This window comes from Tupaia chinensis, unplaced genomic scaffold (genome assembly GCF_000334495.1).
Source record: "Tupaia chinensis unplaced genomic scaffold, TupChi_1.0 Scaffold000314_1, whole genome shotgun sequence".
In the NCBI taxonomy this organism is placed as follows: domain Eukaryota; kingdom Metazoa; phylum Chordata; class Mammalia; order Scandentia; family Tupaiidae; genus Tupaia; species Tupaia belangeri.
In genome coordinates, this window is record NW_006159807.1 from 2,152,932 (window position 1) to 2,175,322 (window position 22,391).

At 34.6% G+C, this 22,391-nt stretch overlaps 1 protein-coding gene across 1 annotated transcript in view; it reads left to right on the top strand.

Annotated features, from left to right (window-relative positions):
- The window catches only part of ATF2 (activating transcription factor 2), a 122,067-nt gene that overhangs the window by 54,808 nt on the left and 44,868 nt on the right, over positions 1-22,391 (top strand). Inside the window, exons 5-10 of the mRNA XM_006151112.2 lie at positions 1,038-1,134; positions 4,932-5,050; positions 5,185-5,313; positions 9,174-9,352; positions 10,220-10,334; positions 13,754-13,840. Coding sequence (XP_006151174.2) covers positions 1,038-1,134; positions 4,932-5,050; positions 5,185-5,313; positions 9,174-9,352; positions 10,220-10,334; positions 13,754-13,840 — 726 coding nt within the window. The remainder of the gene's footprint in view (positions 1-1,037; positions 1,135-4,931; positions 5,051-5,184; positions 5,314-9,173; positions 9,353-10,219; positions 10,335-13,753; positions 13,841-22,391) is intronic.

The window sequence follows — 22,391 nt, forward strand, 5'->3', positions numbered from 1 at the left end:
ATTAAAGTACAGTTATTTTGGTGCAAAAAAATTTGAAATCCATGCATTTGTTTTTAATAATACACATTTTCCATGAACTTTTTGAAGACCCCTTACATAATTTTAACATCCCCATTTATAAGGTTATAGACTGAGGAGAATGAGTAGATTTCTTGATTTAGCATTTTAAAATGATTACCCTGAAATAAAAAATGAAAAGTGCTCCTTATTTTTAGTTATAAATATTGCCTGATAAGGAGGAGCATCTTCAAGGAAGAATGATACCAGATACAAGAAATATTTAAAGAATTCATTTATTATGTAGTAATCACAAATGTCGCCATTGGCATGCAGAACCTACCAAAGTTAAGTGTAGAAAAAACTGTGGTGGATACTTTTAAATATAATTTTGCTTCATTTTTTTAACATAAGAACTGTGATGAAAAAAATTATTTCAACCGCTTTCAAGTTAAAATATTAATTTTACTTTAAAATGAACAGCTTTATTTTGTTAGTTACAGTTTGCTGGATTATATAACCAAAGCATTCCTTTTTTATATGGTAGTGTACAGAACCTAATTTATTTCTTAATTTGTCCAGGAGTAATATTCTTATAAGAAAATTCTCATTTAAAAAGTGGTAAGTAACCTTTACATGTAGGTAAAAGCAGTATTTTATTAAAAATCAGTATATCATGGAGTATATATTTCTATTGTGATATGACAGAAGGTTAACAGTGGCCTGTCCTTAATATCCAATTGAAATTTAAATAAATTTTCTTTGCCTCCAGTTTTATTTTTAAATACATCCAGATGAGTTATGTGACCTAGTTATATATCAGAATTGCTTATTCTTGGGTATTGGGTTTGTTTTCTCTGATTGCTTGGAATCTAGTACACTTATATCTGTACTAACAATAATAGATTCTTTTATAGTTTACAAACTGATATTTCACTGTTAATGGTGGTTTTACATGTTGTGGAAATGAATTTCCTTATCATTTTAATTATTTGATCAAATTGAAAATCTTAACTATATTTTAAAACTTTTTGCCACAGCGTTTTACCAACGAGGATCATTTGGCTGTCCATAAACATAAACATGAGATGACACTGAAATTTGGTCCAGCACGTAATGACAGTGTCATTGTAGCTGGTTAGTATATGCTTTTATTAATAGCTTATATACATATTTCACCTGGAATGTGCACAATTTTTGTGTATTCTCTGTAAATAATATAGTCTGGTGATATTCCAATGACTTCATTGACAGTAAATGTTGGCAACATGTATTTTACCCATTACATTTCCATGTTTCTTTCTGCCCATTCATTTCACTTTTTTGTGTGGTTTTCAAGTATGGATTTGAATATCAGTTTTGTGGAAGTTTATTAGAGCTCTGAGAACATTTCAGCCATCTATATAATTTACATTTAGCTGATAATTGGACTAATTTGATATTTAGTCAGTTTTTTTAGCTGTCTTGCACCTAGTTCATAAAACTATATGAAGGTAGAAAATGATCATACTCTTCCTGTTAGAGAAAGGCAAATAGTGACTTGTTTATTGGGATTTGTTATTTCTTTTCAGAATAAACATTTGTATTAGTAAAAATACTCTCAGTAAAGGAGACCTACATTCAGTTAATGCTTTCATGTGTGTGTATTGACCCTGTGAACATACAGTACCATGTAAATAAGTGATTTTTCACGTAAACCAATTCTCGTGTTGGTTATTGTCATTCCATTCTGTATTAGCTGCCTTTTTTTTAGTATCTAAGTACACACACACACACACACACACACACAAATCTGTGTATACGTATGTGCACATACTATGTATAATTTTACATTTGCATACTTTATAAATATTATGATAAAACAGTTTCTATAAAATCTTTAAAAATTTCACACATTTTGTGTCATAACCACAAATTTGCATATCATAAATGTTTAAGTTAACTATTTTTTCTCTTTTAAAGTTTAGATTATACTATTTACAAATCTTAATTCATACTTGAATACTATTAATATGTTTAAATTACTCAATATAGAGATCAAATTGTTATATGCAGTGCTTTGGGTAGACACTAAGGCAAATATTAGTTCTTTATATACTTTCCTTGTCAGTATATTTGTAATGAAGAATTGGAGGTAGCAAACAGGTAATTTTTCAAAAATTATTTACATAGGAAAAATATAGGGGAACTTTTAACATGTCTTCAGCTCCATAAGTAAAAGGCAACAGAGAAAAGTAAAGGATACATCTTTTTGGAATATGGTACACCAGATATAAGAGTTAGATCCAATAAATAAATAAAACAAGCAAAATGAAACAACCTAGAAATTCATTTTCCTAGGCATTAAGGTCTTTGTTTCTCTGGAACTTTTTTCTTTAAAGCAATTTCTTTCTCTTTCTCTCTCTTTTTTTTTTCTTTTTAATTTTTACTCTAAGGTACACACACTCACTAGAGGCGGGGGCAAACCAAGAAAGTACCACCCAGGGGTGATGGCCATGCCAAAATCCCTTCTCCTACATTCTCCTCTTGGGATTTTGGGCACACACACACACACACACGTGTCCAGCATGTTTTTTACGGCCACAAGTCTAGGACTCAAACTGTGCAGCTGGCCCTGAGGGATCCAGCTACCTTAACCACCATGCCACTGGCTGACCTATCTGGATCCTACATGGTCAATCATGATTCAAGTCCCAGCTCAGAGGCTCGAAAAAAACACATCCTGATAGGATAGAAAAATGGAGAAAGGATTGTGGCATGACCACACCCCATTGGGAGTTGCTTTTTCCCTTTCTCTCTCTGTCTCTCTATTTCTCTCTAGTGAGTACACATGTCTTTTGACAATTAAAAAATATTTTGAAGTTGTTTTCTAGAAATTGTTCATCTGGGAACCAGCAGTTAGCGTAATGGCTATGTCGCTGGACTCCCACATAGTCAACCGCAGTTTGCGTCCCGGACCCAGTGGCTTAAAACTCACACCGGGCACGTGTGCGTGCGTGCCCAAGATCCCGAGAGGAGAATGGAGGAGAAGGGATTGCGGCGTGACCATCCCCCCTGGGGGGTGATTTCTCGCTTTCTGTCTCTCTGTCTCTCTCTGTCTGTCTGGTGAGTGCACGCGCCCTATAGTGAAAACCTCTCTAAAAAAAAAAAAAAGAAAGAAAGAAATTGTTCATCTGATTAAATTTAATTTTATAATATATTTAAAATATATTATTTTACATATTTTAGTAGAAAAATAGAACACATTCAGACAGCACATCACCTTTTTTTAACATATGGAGATGACTAACATTTCTGTGTAAACGTAATGCATGATGTGTGTGGTATATATTTGCTGATCATTAGCCATATGCAATCTGCATGTTAAACAGTATGTGCCTCTTTTGACTTTTCTAAAGTCTCATGTTCTAGTAATCATTGATAAAATTATTTATGCTCACGCTTTTTATTTTTAAGACTTTTTCCTCCCTTTAACATAAGATTTTTTAGGAGTTTGGATAGACAAACCCTTTGTGTAAACAAAGTCAAATTTATTTTTGACATCAATTTAGTAATGAAGACTTAAGTTGCTACATTTACACTGAGCCCATTCTGTAATGTGATTTTGGAGGGTTTTTTGGGAGGTAAAAGGTAGGCTACAGACTAATAGGCAAAATTGTAACACAGTGGAGTCCTTTTAATAATTTGGATGTTACTTAGAGTATTTGAGATAGACCTGCCTTGTGCCTGATGTATATGACAAGCAGGTATTTTTAATGTTGAATATATGTATATATTGTAAAAATATTAGTAGCTCAGGTATTCATGTAAAAATGAAATAGACACATGATAGTTAACACAATATGTGAATTTTAATTTTACAAAAGGTTTTACTAGTATTTTATATTAAATGAGGGGTTATCCTTGAAGCTAGGTCCTTGTTATACCTGTAAAATTGGTGCTCTAAAATACATAAAATGTGAATAGAATTTGAATGTGCTACCAACTCTAATTAGTATGAATAAACAACTTGAAAAATAATATGATTAAGTGGACAAAATTTATAAATTTATGATTTTTTTCAACATGAGCTTAACTGACATTTGTTCTGTACCAAATATATGTACATAGTACACTTATTACATATGTCAATGTATATACATGCATACACATTTAAGTATATCTGAAATATTTCAGATTGTAGGAAAGTGGAATTGAATGTAGAAATTAAGCTAGAACATTCTCTAGACATGAATGCTTACATACCTCTTGTTCTAAGCTAGTAAAATGTATTAAAGTAGAAAATTCGTTTCTGTAAACAATAAAAAGGAGTGTTTCGTTGCTTTTTATTGCTGTTTGAACTTTCTTTTTTTTCTTCCTTCTATTTTGATATACCTAATAAATACTTTGTTTTATCTTGAACTTTCTCTTACAAGATATTATAAATAATTAATGAAAGGGCCAAGTTACCCTAGTTTTTTTTGCTCTTACCCTAGTTTTCTCCAAATTGGAGTTTGGGTTGTCAGAAAAGTCATGACTTATTTTTCCTATGTTCTTCTATGCAAAAATGCATTATGGCTTTTCTGATAACCCAATATTTAAACAAACATAATTTTTAATAATGTGAATTTAGAATGTTTCATCCCTTTCTTAGAAAATGGGAAAAGTTTGTCTCTTGAGTAAAGGATGTTTATGCCACTCTACTCAGAAAGAATGAACTAAGTAAGAAGCAAAAAGGATTTCTTTCTTACTTTGTGGTTCATAAGATGGAGGGAATATCTCGAAGTGCAACAAAACTTAACCAAATTTTGTTTGCTTTTAAAGGAAGAAATCTTTCCAAAGAGAGCATTAACTACTGACTGAACCAGTCCTGCTAATTTGTTAATCTACTAGTTGTATGTTAAGAGTCTTAATGTACTTAAGTCTGTGTAATTACTTCTTGACGTTTCTTTCAGATCAGACCCCAACACCAACAAGATTCTTGAAAAACTGTGAAGAAGTGGGATTGTTTAATGAATTGGCAAGTCCATTTGAGAATGAATTCAAGAAAGCTTCAGAAGACGACATTAAAAAAGTATGTTGTTCGATGAAATTAAAAGAGTACTTCTGACAGAAAAGTAATGATGGTTTCTACTTCCTGTTTTCTTAATTTAGACATAACGATTGGCTATATTTGAACTTGCAATGTTTGTTTTGTTTGCATTTTAGATGCCCCTCGATTTATCTCCTCTTGCAACACCCATCATAAGAAGCAAAATTGAGGAGCCTTCTGTTGTAGAAACAACTCATCAGGATAGTCCTTTACCTCACCCAGAATCTACTACCAGTGATGAAAAGGTTAGAAATTTGTATTTGCGGTAGCAATACGAATTAAAGAAAAATTGGTATCACAAGTAAAGGTTAATATTTAATCTCCATAAAATGCAACTGTATTAAATTTTTTGTCATCAGCTTATAGTAATGTAATGTAAAAGCCTGTGAGTATGTAGGTATTTTAGGGACAGACGACTTCACCTTTATAGATAACTATCTTTTGTTTATTATCCACAGAAAAATTATAGGGGAGAATAGTAGTCATTTTTGATAAAATTGTTAATTAAAAGATATAAACATGTATACATTTAACTTAATTTTTCTGAGTTTTGTTTTGATTTTAGCTACTTATATTCAATGACAACTTACAAGAATCCATATAGCTAAAAATTCTTTGAACATTGATGGTTATTTAGACTATTAAAGCATCAAGAGACTAGTTACTTATTCTCAGCAATGCATCTTTGGTAGCAGCAACTAAGACAATGATACTATCTTAAATACCCTGGTAACCTGGGACCACCTAGGCTTTATGGAAATACGACTTCACCTTTATAGATAACTATCTTTTGTTTATTATCCACAGAAAAATTATAGGGGAGAATAGTAGTCATTTTTGATAAAATTGTTAATTAAAAGATATAAACATGTATACATTTAACTTAATTTTTCTGAGTTTTGTTTTGATTTTAGCTACTTATATTCAATGACAACTTACAAGAATCCATATAGCTAAAAATTCTTTGAACATTGATGGTTATTTAGACTATTAAAGCATCAAGAGACTAGTTACTTATTCTCAGCAATGCATCTTTGGTAGCAGCAACTAAGACAATGATACTATCTTAAATACCCTGGTAACCTGGGACCACCTAGGCTATAGTTGCGTGGGTATTTCTTCATTAGTTTTTCATTCTTAAGCACATAGAGTGAATACATATTTATTTGAGAGTTCCATATGGGACACAATGAAAAGGCAATGGGACAGATGAAGAAGCAGTGACTGCATTTTTAAATTTATCAATGGATTTTATAAGAACTAGAAATGAAAAAATACAGAAAAAGTAACTTTTTACCTAGAAATAGATACCTTGAGCTTACGATTTTTCTTTCTTGTGTTTTATTTTTCTTATAAAACTATGTTCTCATTATAAAAACGTTATGAATAAGGGCCAGCAGGTGGCATAGTAACTGAGGTGCTGGACTCCTACATGACTGACCATGGTTTGAGTCCCCGACCTGGCAGCTTGCTTTCCTCTCTCTTTCTCTCTGTGGTGAGCACATGTGTCCTATAGCAAATTTAAAAATAATAAATAAAATTAAATAATTCAAAAAACATTTTTATGAATAAAGAAAAATGTAAAGAAGAAAACCAAAGTTACCTGTTAGCCCATAATTGAATAGTAACAATTACTGATATTTTGAAATATTTTTTATAGATATATACATACATTCATACATAGAAATATGTGAGTTGTTATGTAGAAAGGTAGATGAATACAAAAAAAGATCCTGGTTTACTTTTATATTGTGCTTTAGACACACAACATTAGTGAATTTCTCTCCATGTTATTAGCTATTCCTCCGAGTAATTTTTAGTGGTTTTATTTTATTTTATTATTTTCTTTTTCTTTTTTGAGAGAGAAGGTTTTTTTTTTCCTGGGTTTTTTGTTTTTTGTTTTTTGTTTTTTTTGCTATAGGGCATGTGCACTCACCAGAAAGAGAAAGACAGAGAGACTGAAAGCGAGAAATCACCCCCCAGGGGGCATGGCCACACTGCAATCTCTTCTCCTCCATTCTCCTCTCGGGATCTTGGACACGCACACACACACGCCTGGCGTGAGTTTAAGCCAACAGGTCCGGGACTCGAACCACGGTCGACTATATGGGAGTTCAGTGACAGCCATTACACTAACTGCTGGTCCCAAAAGAAAGATTTTTGCTACAGGGCACATGCGCTCTCCAGAGAGACAGAGAGACAGAGACAGAAAGTAAGAAATCACCCCCAGAGAGGATGGCCATACCACAATATTTTCTCTCCATTCTCCTGTCAGGATTTTGGGCACACACACACACAAGGCGTGGGTTTCAAGCCGCTGGGTCCAGGACTCAAACCACAGTAGACTACATGGGAGTCCAGCAACGTACTTGTTATGCCATCTGCTGGTCCCTGTCTTGTTATTATCTTAATGTACATATATAATTATCCTGTTCTTGGGATATAGGAAGGTTGTCTTCATGTAACACTAGTTACTTGAAATGCTGTACGTCTTTGATACAAGTCTTCTTTCTTAGAGAGCACACCAGTTCCTTCACACTTAAACCAGTTTCTTACTGTTCATAGCTGTTAGGAGTATTCTTTCCTGTATTTCTCAGTGAGGGCATAGCCTTGCTAAGTTATAAAAATATCATTTTGGGTCTCCACCTCTTTGTTTTCTTCCCTGGTGATCTCATCCAGACCTGTCATTTTAATCTGCATGTTGAATTTATAGTGACCTAGCTGTTTCTCCAGATTGCCATATTCAAATACAACTCTATCTTGGCATGTCTGTATCTAATAGACATTTAAATTTAATATGTCTAAATCAGAGCCCTTTATGCTTTCCCAGGTTTCTCTATTTCAGTACCTTTTCTTCATTCATTCATTCATTCATTCATCTTGTTGCTCAAGCCAAGAAGTTAGGGATCATTCTTTTTTTTTTTTTTTTTTGAGAGAGAGAGAGATATTTTTGCTATAGGGTGTGTGTGCTCACCAGAGAGACAGAAAGGAAGAAACTACCCCACCCCTCCCCCACGGGAGATGGCCATGCTTCAATCCCTTCTCCATTCTCCTCTTGGGACTTCGGGCATGTGCGCATATGCTGAGTTTTAAGCCACCAGATCCAGGAGTCGAACCATGGTCAACCACATGGGAATCCAGTGACATAACCATTACACCATCTGCTGGTCCCTTTAGGAATCATTCTTAATTTCTTCTTTTTCTTTATGCTGAAAGCAACAGCAGGTTTTATCAGATCTACTTCTAAAAAATATTCTTAGTCTTTTTCTCTTAGTTTAATGTCACCTCCTTAGTCCAAGTAATCATCATCTTTTACTTGGTTTACTAACAATTATCTTCTTACTGGACTTCTTGCTTTTATCTGCAGTCTGTTTTCCATAGGATATGTTGTTGTTGTTGTTAATATGTTAAATTTTGTTACTGTTCTGCTTAAAACCCTTCAGTGATATGCCATTGTATTTAAGATGATTCACACTTCTTAGCACAATCCTTCTTTCATCTGGACTTGTCTACTCAATCCATCCTTACTTCATGCCACTCTCTTGTGTTCATCAAATATTTCATCCATTTTCCTGTCCTGCCTCCAGACATTATATTGCTTCCATTTCCCTAGAAGGCTCTTCCCAACCTTTCAGTATCAATTCAGATGCCCTTTTTGCAAAGAAGGTCATTTTCCCTCATTGTGCTAATGTAGCCAACTCTACCTTACAGTCTTTGAGTGCTTATTACACTGATAGTATGTGTAAGACTAGACAGTCCTTTCTGGATTTTAAGTTCTATGATTCCATGTGAATGTATTGTATTTTTATTTTTTACTGACATTCTCATGGTGATAGCCAGCTTGCCCAGGCTAACTTATTTCTATATCGGTAAGAAAACAAGTTGTACTGAAAAGAATTTCAATTTTTGTTAAATTAAAATATTAATCATTACATTTGAACCTTTATAGTGGTTTCTAACTTATAATTAATTGTAGATGTTAATTTACTTCTGGGAGATAAGTATCATCTTAAAGATACTTCTAGAAATACATTCTGTTCACTGAGGTACATGAATTGATTTCCATTTTGAAATACACCTCTTTCTTTATCTCATTATTAAATAGGAAGTTCCATTGGCACAGACTGCACAGCCCACATCAACTATTGTTCGTCCAGCATCATTACAAGTTCCCAATGTGCTGCTTACAGGTTCTGACTCAAGTGTAATTATTCAGCAAGCAGTACCTTCACCAACTTCAAGTACTGTAATCACCCAGGCACCATCCTCCAACAGGCCGATTGTGTAAGTGAATTGGTCAACATTAAACTATGTATGAATTGTTAAGTTTTTCTTGTTATAATTTTTCCTAGGATGTCTAATTCAAATTGTGATTTTAGTTGTGTTTTGTGTGTGAGAGTTTGTGTGCACACATATGTATCGTCTCTGTGCTTTGATTTTTTTGGAAAACTACTTAGGTAGTCTTTTTGAAATATAAATATTATACAAGAGATTAGAAAATAAATATCTCAAACTTATTAAAAACCAGCATCTCAGCCGTGATGGCACAAGTAGCAGTATGCTACTGAACAAGGCTTGAGACACTCTCGTGTGGTTTTGCATCCTGTGCTATCATGGACACACCTTAGCATGGTGGTATGTGTCTGTAATCTTAGCTTCCTGGAAGGCTCAGAGGATCAAAACTGTGAGACAGTATCAGAAATGCCCATCTCTCTTTCTCTTGTCATCACATGCTCATTCTAACTCTCTGTTGCTCGTAAAGTAAAAATCAGTATAGAATGTGAATTTCATAAGATCTTTGATTTTCATTTTATTTAGCACAAAACATAAAATTACTCTATCACCACTTGACATTTTCTTTATTTCTTGTAGGTAGTTCCTAAGAGGTATCTGGAATGAGAAATTTCTTGATTTACAAATTAGAGATTGTCCTAAGTAAATTTGTAGTTTTCCCCCTGTGTTTTATTTGTGTTGCTTTGTAGACTGTGCATTTAAGATGTAATTAGGACAATTAAGTTTTGCAGTTTACTTTGCAGTGGTTAGAAAATTTATTTTTAAATCATATGGTAATTGGAGTAAAATTATTGTTCTATTTTTAAGAGATGGTTGGTGTGGATCTCTTTTTAAATTAATTTCTTGTGGTTTTCTTAGCCCTGTACCAGGCCCATTTCCTCTCCTGTTACATCTTCCTAATGGACAGACCATGCCTGTTGCTATTCCTGCATCAATTACGAGTTCTAATGTGCACGTTCCAGCTGCAGTCCCAGTAAGTTAGACATTTAGACTGTTAAAATCTTTAGCAAAATTGGGCCAGCAAGTAGCATGGAGGTTAAGGTGCTGGATTCCACATGGCCAGCAGCCTGGTTTGCATCCTGGACCTGGTAGCTTGAAAAACCTGCCAAACGTGTGTGCATGTGCTCAGAACCCTTGGAAGAGAAGGAGTTGCAGATTGAACATCTCCCCGGGGAGTGATTTCTTACTTTCTCTCTCTCTCTCTCTCTCTCTCTCTCTCTCTCTGTCCCTCTCTCCCTCTCTGACATGCACACATGCCCTATAGCAAAAACTAAAAAAAAAAGAAAGAAAAAATATTTAGTAGAATTGGTCTTTGTAATCAGGAAATATATTTAGGGCTACTTGATATAATTTATGAAAACTAAATTTAACAAAATACTTATTAGTGGCTATTCATTGATACTTATAGTAATAGTATATTCCATTTATTCTGGGCAATTGAATAGAAAACGTTTTCTCTCCCCCTCAACATCTTAATTATTTTCTTTATTTTTTTGTAGGACTTTATTTCTTATTTAACTCATTTTAATTTGACTAGATTTATAGAATTCAAGTACTAATACATATTTATAATTTTTATAAAGATTTTTATACTAGTAGTATTGCTACCTAACTCCATGGCATTTTGATTAGTATAGAATTGTGTTTATAAAAACATATCCTCTGAACTTGAGTGGTCAAGTCAGGCTTACTTGATTAGCAGATGGCATAACAGTTGTCACTGGACTCCCACATGGCCAACAGCAGTTCAAATCCCAGACCTGGTAGCTTGAAGCACACTGGGCATGTGTGTGAGTGTGCCCAAAATCCTGAGAGGAAAATAGAGGATAAGGGATTGTGTCATGCCCATTCCCCCGTGGGTGATTTCTTGCTTTCTGTCTCTTCAGTGAGTGCAAGTACCCTCTAACAAAAATCTCCTTTAAAAAAAAAAAATTCCTTCAATGACCTAGACATGTTAAAATACAAATGTTTGGGCCATGGGCTGGTTTTTAGGGCAGTTGGATCCCATTTGACTAAGTTCAAGTTGCTGATTTGGCAGCTTGAGAAATGTGCCAGGCGTGTATGTATGTGTTCTCAAGATCCCAAAAAGAGAGAAGCAGAGAAGAAGAGATTATGGCATGGCTATGCCAAGTGAAAAGTGTTGTCTTGCTTTCCCTTTCTTCCTCCTTTTTTCTCTCCAGTGAGGTGCATGAACCTTTTGACAAATTTTTAAAAAAAGAAGTTTTTTCTAAAACAATAGTTTCCATTTTCCAAATGGGAAGATCCAAAAGAAAAGTTTTTTGATAAACATGTTACATATGGAAATACTTGTGAAAGAAATAGACAATATAATTAAAAATTTACTAATATTTAATACTTCAGTAGATATTTAAAAACACATTGTTTCGAATAATATAACTTAGAAATTATGCTTTTTTTTACTCAGGTTTCGTGAAAATTTTTTTCAAACTTTATATTTGTCTTCAACATTCATGTCACATTTGCATCCTAATAACCACCTTAAACATCTAACATAGTTTTCCAGAGCACAGTATTTTTATTTATTTTTTAATTAAAAAATTTTTTTTAGGTTTTTGTCATAGGGCACATGCACTTGCCAGAGAGAAGGCAAAAGAGAGTGAGGAAGGATGTGAGAAAGGATCCCAAGAGGATGGCTATAGCATAATCCCTTCTCTTCCATTCTCCTTTTGAGACTTTGATCACATATGCATACATGCCCATGTGATTTTCAAGCCTCCAGGTCCAGGGCACATACTGCTGCCAGCCACCTGAGAGTTTAGCACCTTCACCACCATGCCACCTGCTGGCCCCAACAGTGTTTTTGTTTTTACCTAAATTACTTACAATCTAAAATGTTTTGAATCTGTTATTCTCATCCTTAAAATCTTACTCTAGTCCTTAGATACTCACAATTAAAAGATAGTTTTTTTTTTTTTTACTTTGTATATACATTTAAGCTGACCAGTAGAATACTGTGTAGCTTTTTAAAGTTATATTTAAAAGCCTACTTACTGTAACATTCCAACACTCCTACTGACCTTATACCCCCAAGAATATTAAAATTTATGTTAAGTATTTACTTCTTGTCTTTTAATTAACTAATTCTTCTAGGTGATTTTTCTCAATTACCAAAATCAGCATTGATTGAGGTAATTTCAAGATTATGTATCTTCTTCAAGCAGAACTTTGTTGTTCAAAATGCATTATTTGTGAGGCTTTGTAAGGATTGAAATATAAGGTGTCAGCTCTTTTCTGAAGATGTCTTGAGGGGGGAACGGTTGCCTTGTATTTGAGATTATATGGTTAACATATTGCCTGTGATAAAATCAACACAAAATAAAAAAAGAAAGATACTTTACAAGAAGTCTTCAAAAAAGTTCATGGAAAATGTATATCATGAAGAAATGATGCATTTATTTCAAAAAAACTTTTACACTAAAATAAAGTTGTACTTTAATTCCACTTTTCTTCATACTTTTTGAAGTCCTCATATTTTTACAGTAATGATTCACTCAGTGTTAGGCTTAATTATAAAAAGGCAAAAACTAAAAAGATAAAATTGGTTCTGGAATTTTTGAGAAATGATTAGAGGCTGTCAGCTTTTTTGTCATATATAATCTGATAATATATGAAATAACTTATATGTTTTTAGAAGATATATATATATATACACATATATATGTATACATATATATACATATATACCTAATGTATATGTATATATATATATTAGAAAAGCAAAGTTCATTATTAAAATTCTTTTTATGCCTGGGACCAGCCGTTGGCATAATGGCTATATCTGTATCGCTGGACTCCCCCATGTAGTCGACCAGGGATGCGAGTACAAAACCCGATGGCTTAAACTCACATCGGGCGTGTGTTCATGCGTGCCCAAGATCCCAACAGGAGAATGGAGGAGAAGGGATTGCAGTGTGGCCATCCCCCTTTGGGGGTGATTTCTCACTTTCTGTTTCTGTCTCTCCCTTTCTGGTGAGCACACGCACCCTATAGCAAAAACCTCTCAAAAAATTATTTTTATGCTTAATTGTCATAAGTTTTTATATTTTCTTTCATATTCAAAGTAGAAATATGACAGAGCTCTATAAAATTTTGTGCCTATCATTTTGAATATTACAAGTTTCTATAAGAACCATAAAACAAGAATTGTGAAATTGAAGATTAGGGTAACGTGTCTGAGAAATATTCAACCTTTGAAGGATTAAATCAGGGTAAAAAGCCATCAAGAATTTGGTACAGAGATACAATCAGTTGGCAATAAATTTATAATTTTCTGATTCTAAACTCTCTATTCTAATAGTATTGTGCAAATAAAGTATAAATCTCATTTTGACCATATTCTCTAGCAATTATCTTTTAATATCTTTTGTATAGCTTGTTCGACCAGTCACCATGGTGCCTAGTGTTCCAGGAATCCCAGGTCCTTCCTCCCCGCAACCAGTACAGTCAGAAGCAAAAATGGTAAGCAAGATTGTGTTCAGTACATTTCTTGAGCCTGTTTTGGATTTGCTGCTCCAAAAACACACAATTGAAGTAACATTAAGTTATGGACTATATTATATTGTGAGAGAACCAGAAAATTTGGAGAAGGAGAGCTTCTTTTAGTATATTGACTTGTTAGTGGTACTGTTAATAAAGTGATGGATTGGGAGTAAAGTTACAGCTCCTGTCACTGGTGGTTCTATCTTTCCTGTAGCTTTTTTAACCTTTTCCTCCTCCTGGTGGAGGCTAGGCGTATTACAACAGCACCTAAATGTAGTCATATAAAGGCAGTGCTGATATGATAAGTGGTTTTAAGCAGTGTTAAAACTACAAACTAAAGTTGGGATAAACAAATCTACTCAGTTTTAAAAAATACTGAAATACTGATAGTATAGAAGTTAGCAAACATCACACATAATACATAAAAGGAAAACACTTTTCTGTGTACTTCAGACAGTATGAAATAAGTATTATTTATAAAAGAGATGAGCTAGAGATTAGTCTTGAGAATACATGTACTATAATTTTAATCCTACATCTGATGTTTATTACCTTTGATAAAGCCACTTTAACATTTCTGAGATTCCATTTCCTCATCTGTGAAAATAAAAGGGTTAAGCTTGGATTTCTGGTGTCACTCTTAGTCTTAAATCTTTTAAATGGGGCTAGCTACTGGCATGGTAGTTAAGGCAGCTGGATCCCACCTATCTGACAGCACAGTTCCAGCCCCAGACTGCTAGCTTAGAGAATATATCAGGCATATATACCTAGATTGCATAAGGAGGAATGGTGGAGAAGGGATTGCAGCATGACCACCTGCCATGGGGGTGCTTTCTTACTTTCCCTCTTTATCTTTCTTCAGCAAATTAAAAAAGAATCTTATACACAATCTTATAAACATTCTTTTTTCTCAGAAGATTCTTCTTTTTTTTCCTTAACCAGTGTTATTCTGGGGCCAGACAGTGGTGCAATGGTAATGCAACCTTCTGTGATGCCAGTGGACCTCTAAGGGAAGATCCTGGGTTTGCATCCCGAGCCTTCCCTCTGCCTACCAGGCATATGTCCTTCTGGCTGGCTGGGGGTTAGATGCAGAATGAGAAGCCTGTTAGGAGTGCCTGCCTATTTCTGTTTCTCTCTCATCTCTCCCTCATGGAAGAAATCAACTTTGAAAAAAGTCACTGTGGGGCCAGCAGATAGAGTAGTGGTTATATCACTGGACTTCCACATGGCCAGTGGTTCGAGTCCGAGACTTGGTGACTTAAAACTCATGTTGTGTGTGTGTGTGTGTGTGTGTGTGTGTTTGTGTGTGTGTGTGTGTGTCCAAGATCCTGGAAGGAAAATGGAGGAGAAGGGATTGCAGTGTGGCCATCCCTCCTGGAAAGTGATTTTTCACTTTCCCTCTATTGTCTCTATATTCCCCCCACCCCACCAAGCACACATACCCTAAGGCAAAAATCTCTTTAAAAAAAAAAAAAGGTAGTGTAATTCTCCCTTCTACAATCTAACAATATAGGGCCAATTCTTAACGTCATTTAATTAATATGTTCTCAGGAAGTCAATAAATAAGTTATTAGAAACCTTTTGTTTGCTTTAGTTCTTTGGTAGACACTGAACTAGCAATCTAAATTTATACACATAAAAAACATATTACATGACTTAAAATTGTTTCACTTCTAGTTTCCATTAGTGCAGGTCATCCGAAATTTGCTCACTATAACCTTAAACAGTAACATTTACACATTATTTAAGTGAATAGTAGATTGAGGATTCCAAAAATTAGCTGGTTCTTGATTGTGTGAGAGAAGAGCCTTAAAAACCCAAGGAGGAAATTTATCACATCATAGCGTGTTCATATCACAGCTTGGAAATGCTTAGATGAATCTTCTTCACTTCATAGTAGAATAGCTTCACAGGGGAGGTTATTTACAATTCCTTAAATATACTGTATTAATAAACATTTTAATTTAATTTGTCATGTAGTGAGAACTGAGTAGAGTAGAAACGAGTTAAAGAAATTTTATTGCTGTACTCTACATCTAAGAATATTTTCACATATTCATTGAACTCCCCCCCAAAAAAACTAACTCAAAGGGAACAAATCTGATTTAAATAAATGCATTTGGCTACCAGAGTAAGTCATATTTTAGAAACTATTAAACTCAGTAAGTTAACCTAAAGCACTTTTTCTTTTAGGTGACCAGGAAATTAAATCAAAAAAAAAAAAAAAAACATAGTATGCTTGTTTGTTAAAAAGTACCAAAGTTACAACTTTTATAAATTTACATATGAAAAATAATCATTGGTTGAAGACCCAAAAGTAGCATGGGGAGTTACAGATTCCCCATTTAAATTTAATAATCCAAATAACTTTCTTACTAGAACTTTGGTAATGTGAAAAAGCCATATTTAGGAAGTTGCCTGTTTTAATTGAAATAGTAAATAAAATTGTTCTATTTCTGATTATATAAAAAGGCTGTTTTATTTTTTCCTTTTTAACTTTTTATTATGGTAAATTTCAAACATGTATAAAGTTAACAGGATGGTATCATTAGCTCCCGTATAGCATCATTCAGCTTCAGTTATTAGCAGCATACTTTCTTTCTTGTCTTATTTATTTATTTTTAAATTATTATTATATATACATTCAATCACTATACATCATTTACATTGTAAATATATCATTTATCTAGCATGATATATACCTCAGAGCAGCCTAGCCTTCTTGTCCTATTTATAATTTAGTCCACTCCTTACCCACTATTCAATTATATTTCATAAATCTTTTCTTTCTTTCTTTCTTTTCTTTTTTTTTTCTTTCTTTTTTTTTTTTTTTTTTTTTTTTTGCCAAAGGATGCACGTGCTCACTGGAGAGAGAGAGAGAGAAAGCACCCCCTATGGAGCATAGTCACACCACAATACTTTCTCCTTCTCCTCCTCTCCTTTCTTTCAAGATTATGGGCACACACGCATGCATTCACACATACCCGATGTGTTGTTTGAGTCACAAGATCCAGGATTCAAACCACGCAATTGGCCAAATGGAGTCCAGTTCCTTAACCAGCATGTCTTGGGTTGGTCGTTGGTCTAGGTTTTTTTTTTTTTTTTAAGTTTTATTTCTTTTATAATAGAAAAAGAGAGAAATACCGTTAATAGAGTCTCATGTCACATTTATCCTCCTTCCCATCACCACCAACAACCTTCCCTACTAGTCAGAATCATGGGTACACGTACCTGGTGTGTAAGGTTCTGAGGAACCAAACCTGTGAGCTTGCATGTGGATCCAACATCACTTGAGTGATGCATTACCACTATATCACCGAGCTAGCCTGTAGATCTGTTTTTTGTTTTATTTTAAGAGAGATTTTTGCCATAAGACAGGTGTGCTTGCTAGAGAGACAGAGAGAGACAGACAGCAAGAAATCACCCCCCAGGGAGATGACCACACAATTCCTTCTCCTCTTGGGGTTTTAGGTATGCACACACATGTTCCCGATGTGAGTCGCCAGGTCTGGGACTCAAACCACGGTAGACTATGTGGGGGTCCAGCAATGTAACCATTACATCATCTGCTAGTCCCCTATAGATCTTTCTTAATGTAAAATATAAGTACATAGACATGAACTATATTCAACTGTGTGCTTTTCTTTTTAAGAATTGTTTATTTAATTTTATTTATTCATTCATTTATTTTAATTTGACTGAGAGAGACACACACAGAGAGAGAGAGAGAGAGAGAGAGGGAAAGTGAGAAAGCAAGCTCCAGGTCCAGAACTTGAACAATGGTTGGCCATGTGAGAGTGTCCAGCACCTTAACCACCCACACCACCTGCTGGTCCCCTCAACTGTGTTTTTTTGGGGTAAGTGCATTTATATAACCCACACCCCATTATGATATAGAACATTAATATCTACTCAAGATGTTTCTTTATTGCCCTTCCTAATTAATTCCCCTTTCCTATCTGTCCTAGTATTTGTCACCACTGATTAGTTCTAGTGTGCCAGCTCCATGGCCTTGTGGTTAAGGCACCTAGAATTCACATAGCAGACTGTGCTGTTCAATTCCCAGACCTGGCAGCTTGAGAAACATGCTCAGCATATGCGTCTGCATGCCCAGAATCCTGAAAGGGAGTGTTGGAGGAGGATTGTAGTGTCACCATTCACCATGGAGGAGTGTGTGTTTTCTCTGTTCCCTATCTTGCCTCTTGCAGATGTATGTGTCCTTTAGGGGGGGGAAAAATACTAGAATTGCATGTAAGTGGAATAACAATATTCTTATATGTCCAGTCGAGTATGTCTCTTGAGATTTCTCCATGTTGTTGAACATACATAGTTCACTTTTTTTTTATTACTAAGTTATATTCCATTATATGGCTATATCACAGTTTCTTTATCCATACTCCTATTAATGGATACTTAATGATTTCCAATGTTTAGCTATTGTGAAAAAAGTTACTGTGCACATTTGGCAGAGGGTGCATCTATTTGCCAGAGAGACACAAGTGGGGGAGAGGAGATAGCACCCTCCAGTAGGGCATGGTTCCACCACAATTTGTTCTCCATTTCTCTATCCTGCCAGGATTTTGAGAATGCACATACGTGCGTCCAGTTGCCGGGGATAGGATTCTAACTGCTGGGTCAGCCATGTGTGACCTGGGTCCCTTAACTATTAGGCCAGAGGGCTGGCCTACCATGCACATCCTTTTATAACCTTTTATGCATATATATTTTCATTTTCTGGGATAAATATCTAGGAGTAGAATTGCCGAGTGAGAATATAGGTGTTACATTTAACTTTATAAAAAATTTCCAGACCTTTTCCCAAAAGTTACATACCACCAGTATTGTATGGGAATTCCAGTTTCCACATTCTTGCCAGTGTTTACTTTTCTGTCTTTATCAGTGTAACCATTGCAGAGGTATATAGCAGGGGCTTGTGATTTTAATTTACATTTTATTTTTTGCCAGACTTTCTTTGAGAAGTCTTTCGCACATTTTTACATTGCATTGCTTCTCTTTTATTATTCCATTACAGGAGTTCTTTGTATGAGGGAAACTCGAAAGGTTCATGAAAAAATGGAATTGGAGTTGATTTTGGCTTGCCAGAAAATTTGCAACATAAGAATAGGTTTTTGTGTTTCGTTTTTTTGTTTGACAGATTTTTTTTTTTTTTACTATAGCATGTGTGCACTCACTGGAGACACAGAAAGAAAGTGAGAAATCACCTCCTGGGGGGATGGCTACACTACAATCCCTTTTCCTGTCAGGATTTTGGGCACACATACACACACACACAGCCAGCATGAGTGTCAAGCTGCCAGGTCTGGAACTCAAACCACAGTTGACTATGTGGGAGTCCAGTGATGTAACCATTATGCCATCTGCTGTTCCCAGGATAGGTTGTTCATTTTTTTTTTTAAATATGCATTTTCCATGAACTTTTTGAAGGTACTGTGCATAATCCTAATTGCTGTACATGTTGGGGGAAAAAAACATAGCCTAATAACCTTCATAGAAAATAAGACTTTTGACACTTATGATCACTAGAAACATTTGCAAGAAAAAAATCTCAAAATTTAAGATTATGTCTGTTGAATTTCTTTTTTAAGAATAATTATTTATTTAATTTTATTTATTCATTCATTTATTTTAATTTGACAAGAGAGAGATACACAGGGAGAGAAAGGGAAAGTGAGAAAGCAAGCCACCAGGTCCGGTATTTGAACCGCGGCCATGTGGGAGTGTCCAGCGCCTTAACCACTATGCCACCTGCTGGTTCCCCTGTTGAATTTCTTAGTAACCACAATGTATTTGTTAAATTTGTTAGCCATAATTGATAGAAATAGTTGTTGGGTGATGGTGTTAAATATGTGCACATGAATGAACAAATTACAAAAATTGAACTATTTCTGGTTTATCCTCTAAAGTTAATAGATTTATTTTGTACTTATAGCAATATGCAATTATGTTTGATGTTGATGATGACATGAAAATACTGAAAATTCATAAATCAAAATTATACTTAATGTTCTCTGTATTACTCAGGCAGGATAAACAGACTAATAATATTTGTTAAAAATATAAACAACTTTGGGGACCAACAGCTGACGTAATAGCTATGTTGCTGAACTTCCATGTGGTCGACCATGGTTCAAGTGAAGGACCTGGCGGCTTAAACTCATGCTGGGTGCGTGTGCATGCGTGCCCAAGATCCTGAGAGGAGAATGGAGGAGAAGGGATTGTGGTGTGGCCATGCCACCTGGGGGGGAGTAATTTCTCATTTCCTGTCTTTCTGGGAAGCACACACACCCTATAGCAAAAATCTCTCCCCCCAAAAATATAAACAACTTTGAAGTATGAAATGAAGTAATTTCTGCGCAACAGGAAAATCAAACTAATCAGAATTCCCTTTATTCCAGTCAATTGATATTTTAAGTTACCAGTTTATATTACTCAAATAATGTAGCAATATCTTTTGTTTTCACAGATTAGTTAAAAGAAATAGCTATGGTCTATTAGAAAATGGAAATATAGGACAATAAAATATACCAAAGATGATAAGTTTCCAAACCACAATGTAATTAAAATACAAATCAGTAAGGAAAGATAAATAGAAAAGTTTCCAAATATTTGGAAATTATACTGTACCTTTTTTTAAAAAACAGTTGCTCAAGAATAAATGACAAAGGGGACGAGCAGTTGGCATAATGGCTATGTCACTGGACTCCCATGTGGCTGACCATGGTTCAGGTCCCAGACCCAGTGCAAGGCGCATGTATTGTGTGTCCAATATCCCAAGAGGAGAATGGAGGAGAAGGGATTGCCACATGGCCATCCCCCCTCCCCCGAGATGACTTCGTGCTTTCTGTCTCTGTGTCTTTTTGGCAAGTGCACATGCCCTATAGCAAAAACCTCTCAAAAAAAGAAAAAAAATGACAAGGGAAATTGAAAATTAATAATGAAAATATTGCATGTCAAAATTTGTGTGTAAAGAGAGATTATAAGCAGATAATCTAAGCTTCTACTTTAAGAAGCTAAAGAAAGATAAATTTAATTAAGTAGGTGAAAGGAGACGTTAAGATACTAGTCATAATCAGTGAGAGGACAGCCTTTAAGAAAAATAGAAAATCTTAGAGGAAATATTTTGTCTAACAAATTTTCCCAGATATTTTAATAACTCTTAAACTTATAATGAGGCTTGGTTTTCTTAAATATTCCTGTGTTATTTAGAACCTTAGATGAGATTATCTTATTACAGTCTGGCAGGTAGCTTAGTGGTTAAGCCACTGGACTCCCACATGGCTAACTGCAGTTCAAGTCAGACCTGACAGCTTGCTTTCTCACTTTTCCTCTCTCTTTCTTTGTCTGGTCAGATTAAAAATAATAATAAATTGAATAAAGTCATTTTAAAAATTATCTTATTGCTTACAATTAAAATCACAGGAATAAATCAGTATCTTTAAACATTTTAACTTGAAATCCGAGGGTAATCTGTTACTCAGTGTGACAAATTATTTTAGACACTTAGAACATAAAATATCAAATAGGTACTACAGTTTGTTTTTAAGTCTGAAATTAAAATGTCAGTGTTATCTGTTTACTTCATTAAGCTTCATGGGTCTACAAAGACTTAACAAACTCTTTTATCATTTCAGCTGAAGAAAGTCAAAGTCAGGTTGATAGCCCAGTGCATAGAGGTTTCTTAATGATCATATCAATGATCACAAGACTTGATTTCTTTCTGTATCAGAGACAGAACTTCAGTTCCCTGCTCTGCAAATGAGTACTTTCCAGTTTATGTTCCTTAGATTGAAGGAACATGTTAAATAATTCTTCTGACTCTTCTCCTGTCTGCAGCCCTTTGCTAAAATTTGTAATTTCTTCTTTCACTGCTTCAGTTGGATTTTGTTTCATTGTTGGTGTTTTCAATTCTGAAAATATTTAAACATCATCCTTTTTGGTTTCCGCATTTCTCTCAAGGATTTATCTGGCTTTTGTGCTCACAGTCTGTTAATGACATGCTATCTAGTGTAGCAGTGGTGATTCTGCTAAAATGACCTGTAGTTAAAAGACGATGTAAGAAAAATGTCAGAACTGGAACCCCTAAAAATGAATAACACACTCCAGCTGAAGATAAATTTTTTAGGTTAGGATAGCTGAGGATACTTTTTCCCATTTTCAGATGCTCACTGCTTTCAGGAGGATCATTACAGTATGCATTATATTTGTTATCTATCATAAATACTGAAATAAGATCTTCCTTTCCTGCTCAAAACAATTCTTCAGGGTAAGCCTTAAAACAAAAAAAATGTTTGAAAAAGTAAGAATGTGATAAGGAAATAATAGGAATGAGGGCCCAGAAATACAAGGTTACCTAGTACTTTTATCTAAATTATTTATTTAATTTTATTTATTCATTAATTTACTTTAATTTGACCAGAGAGAGACCTGGGATAGTGGAGGGATTAGAAAGCAAGCCATCAGGTTCAGGATTCAAACCTTGGTCAACCATGTGAGAGTGTCCAGCACCTTA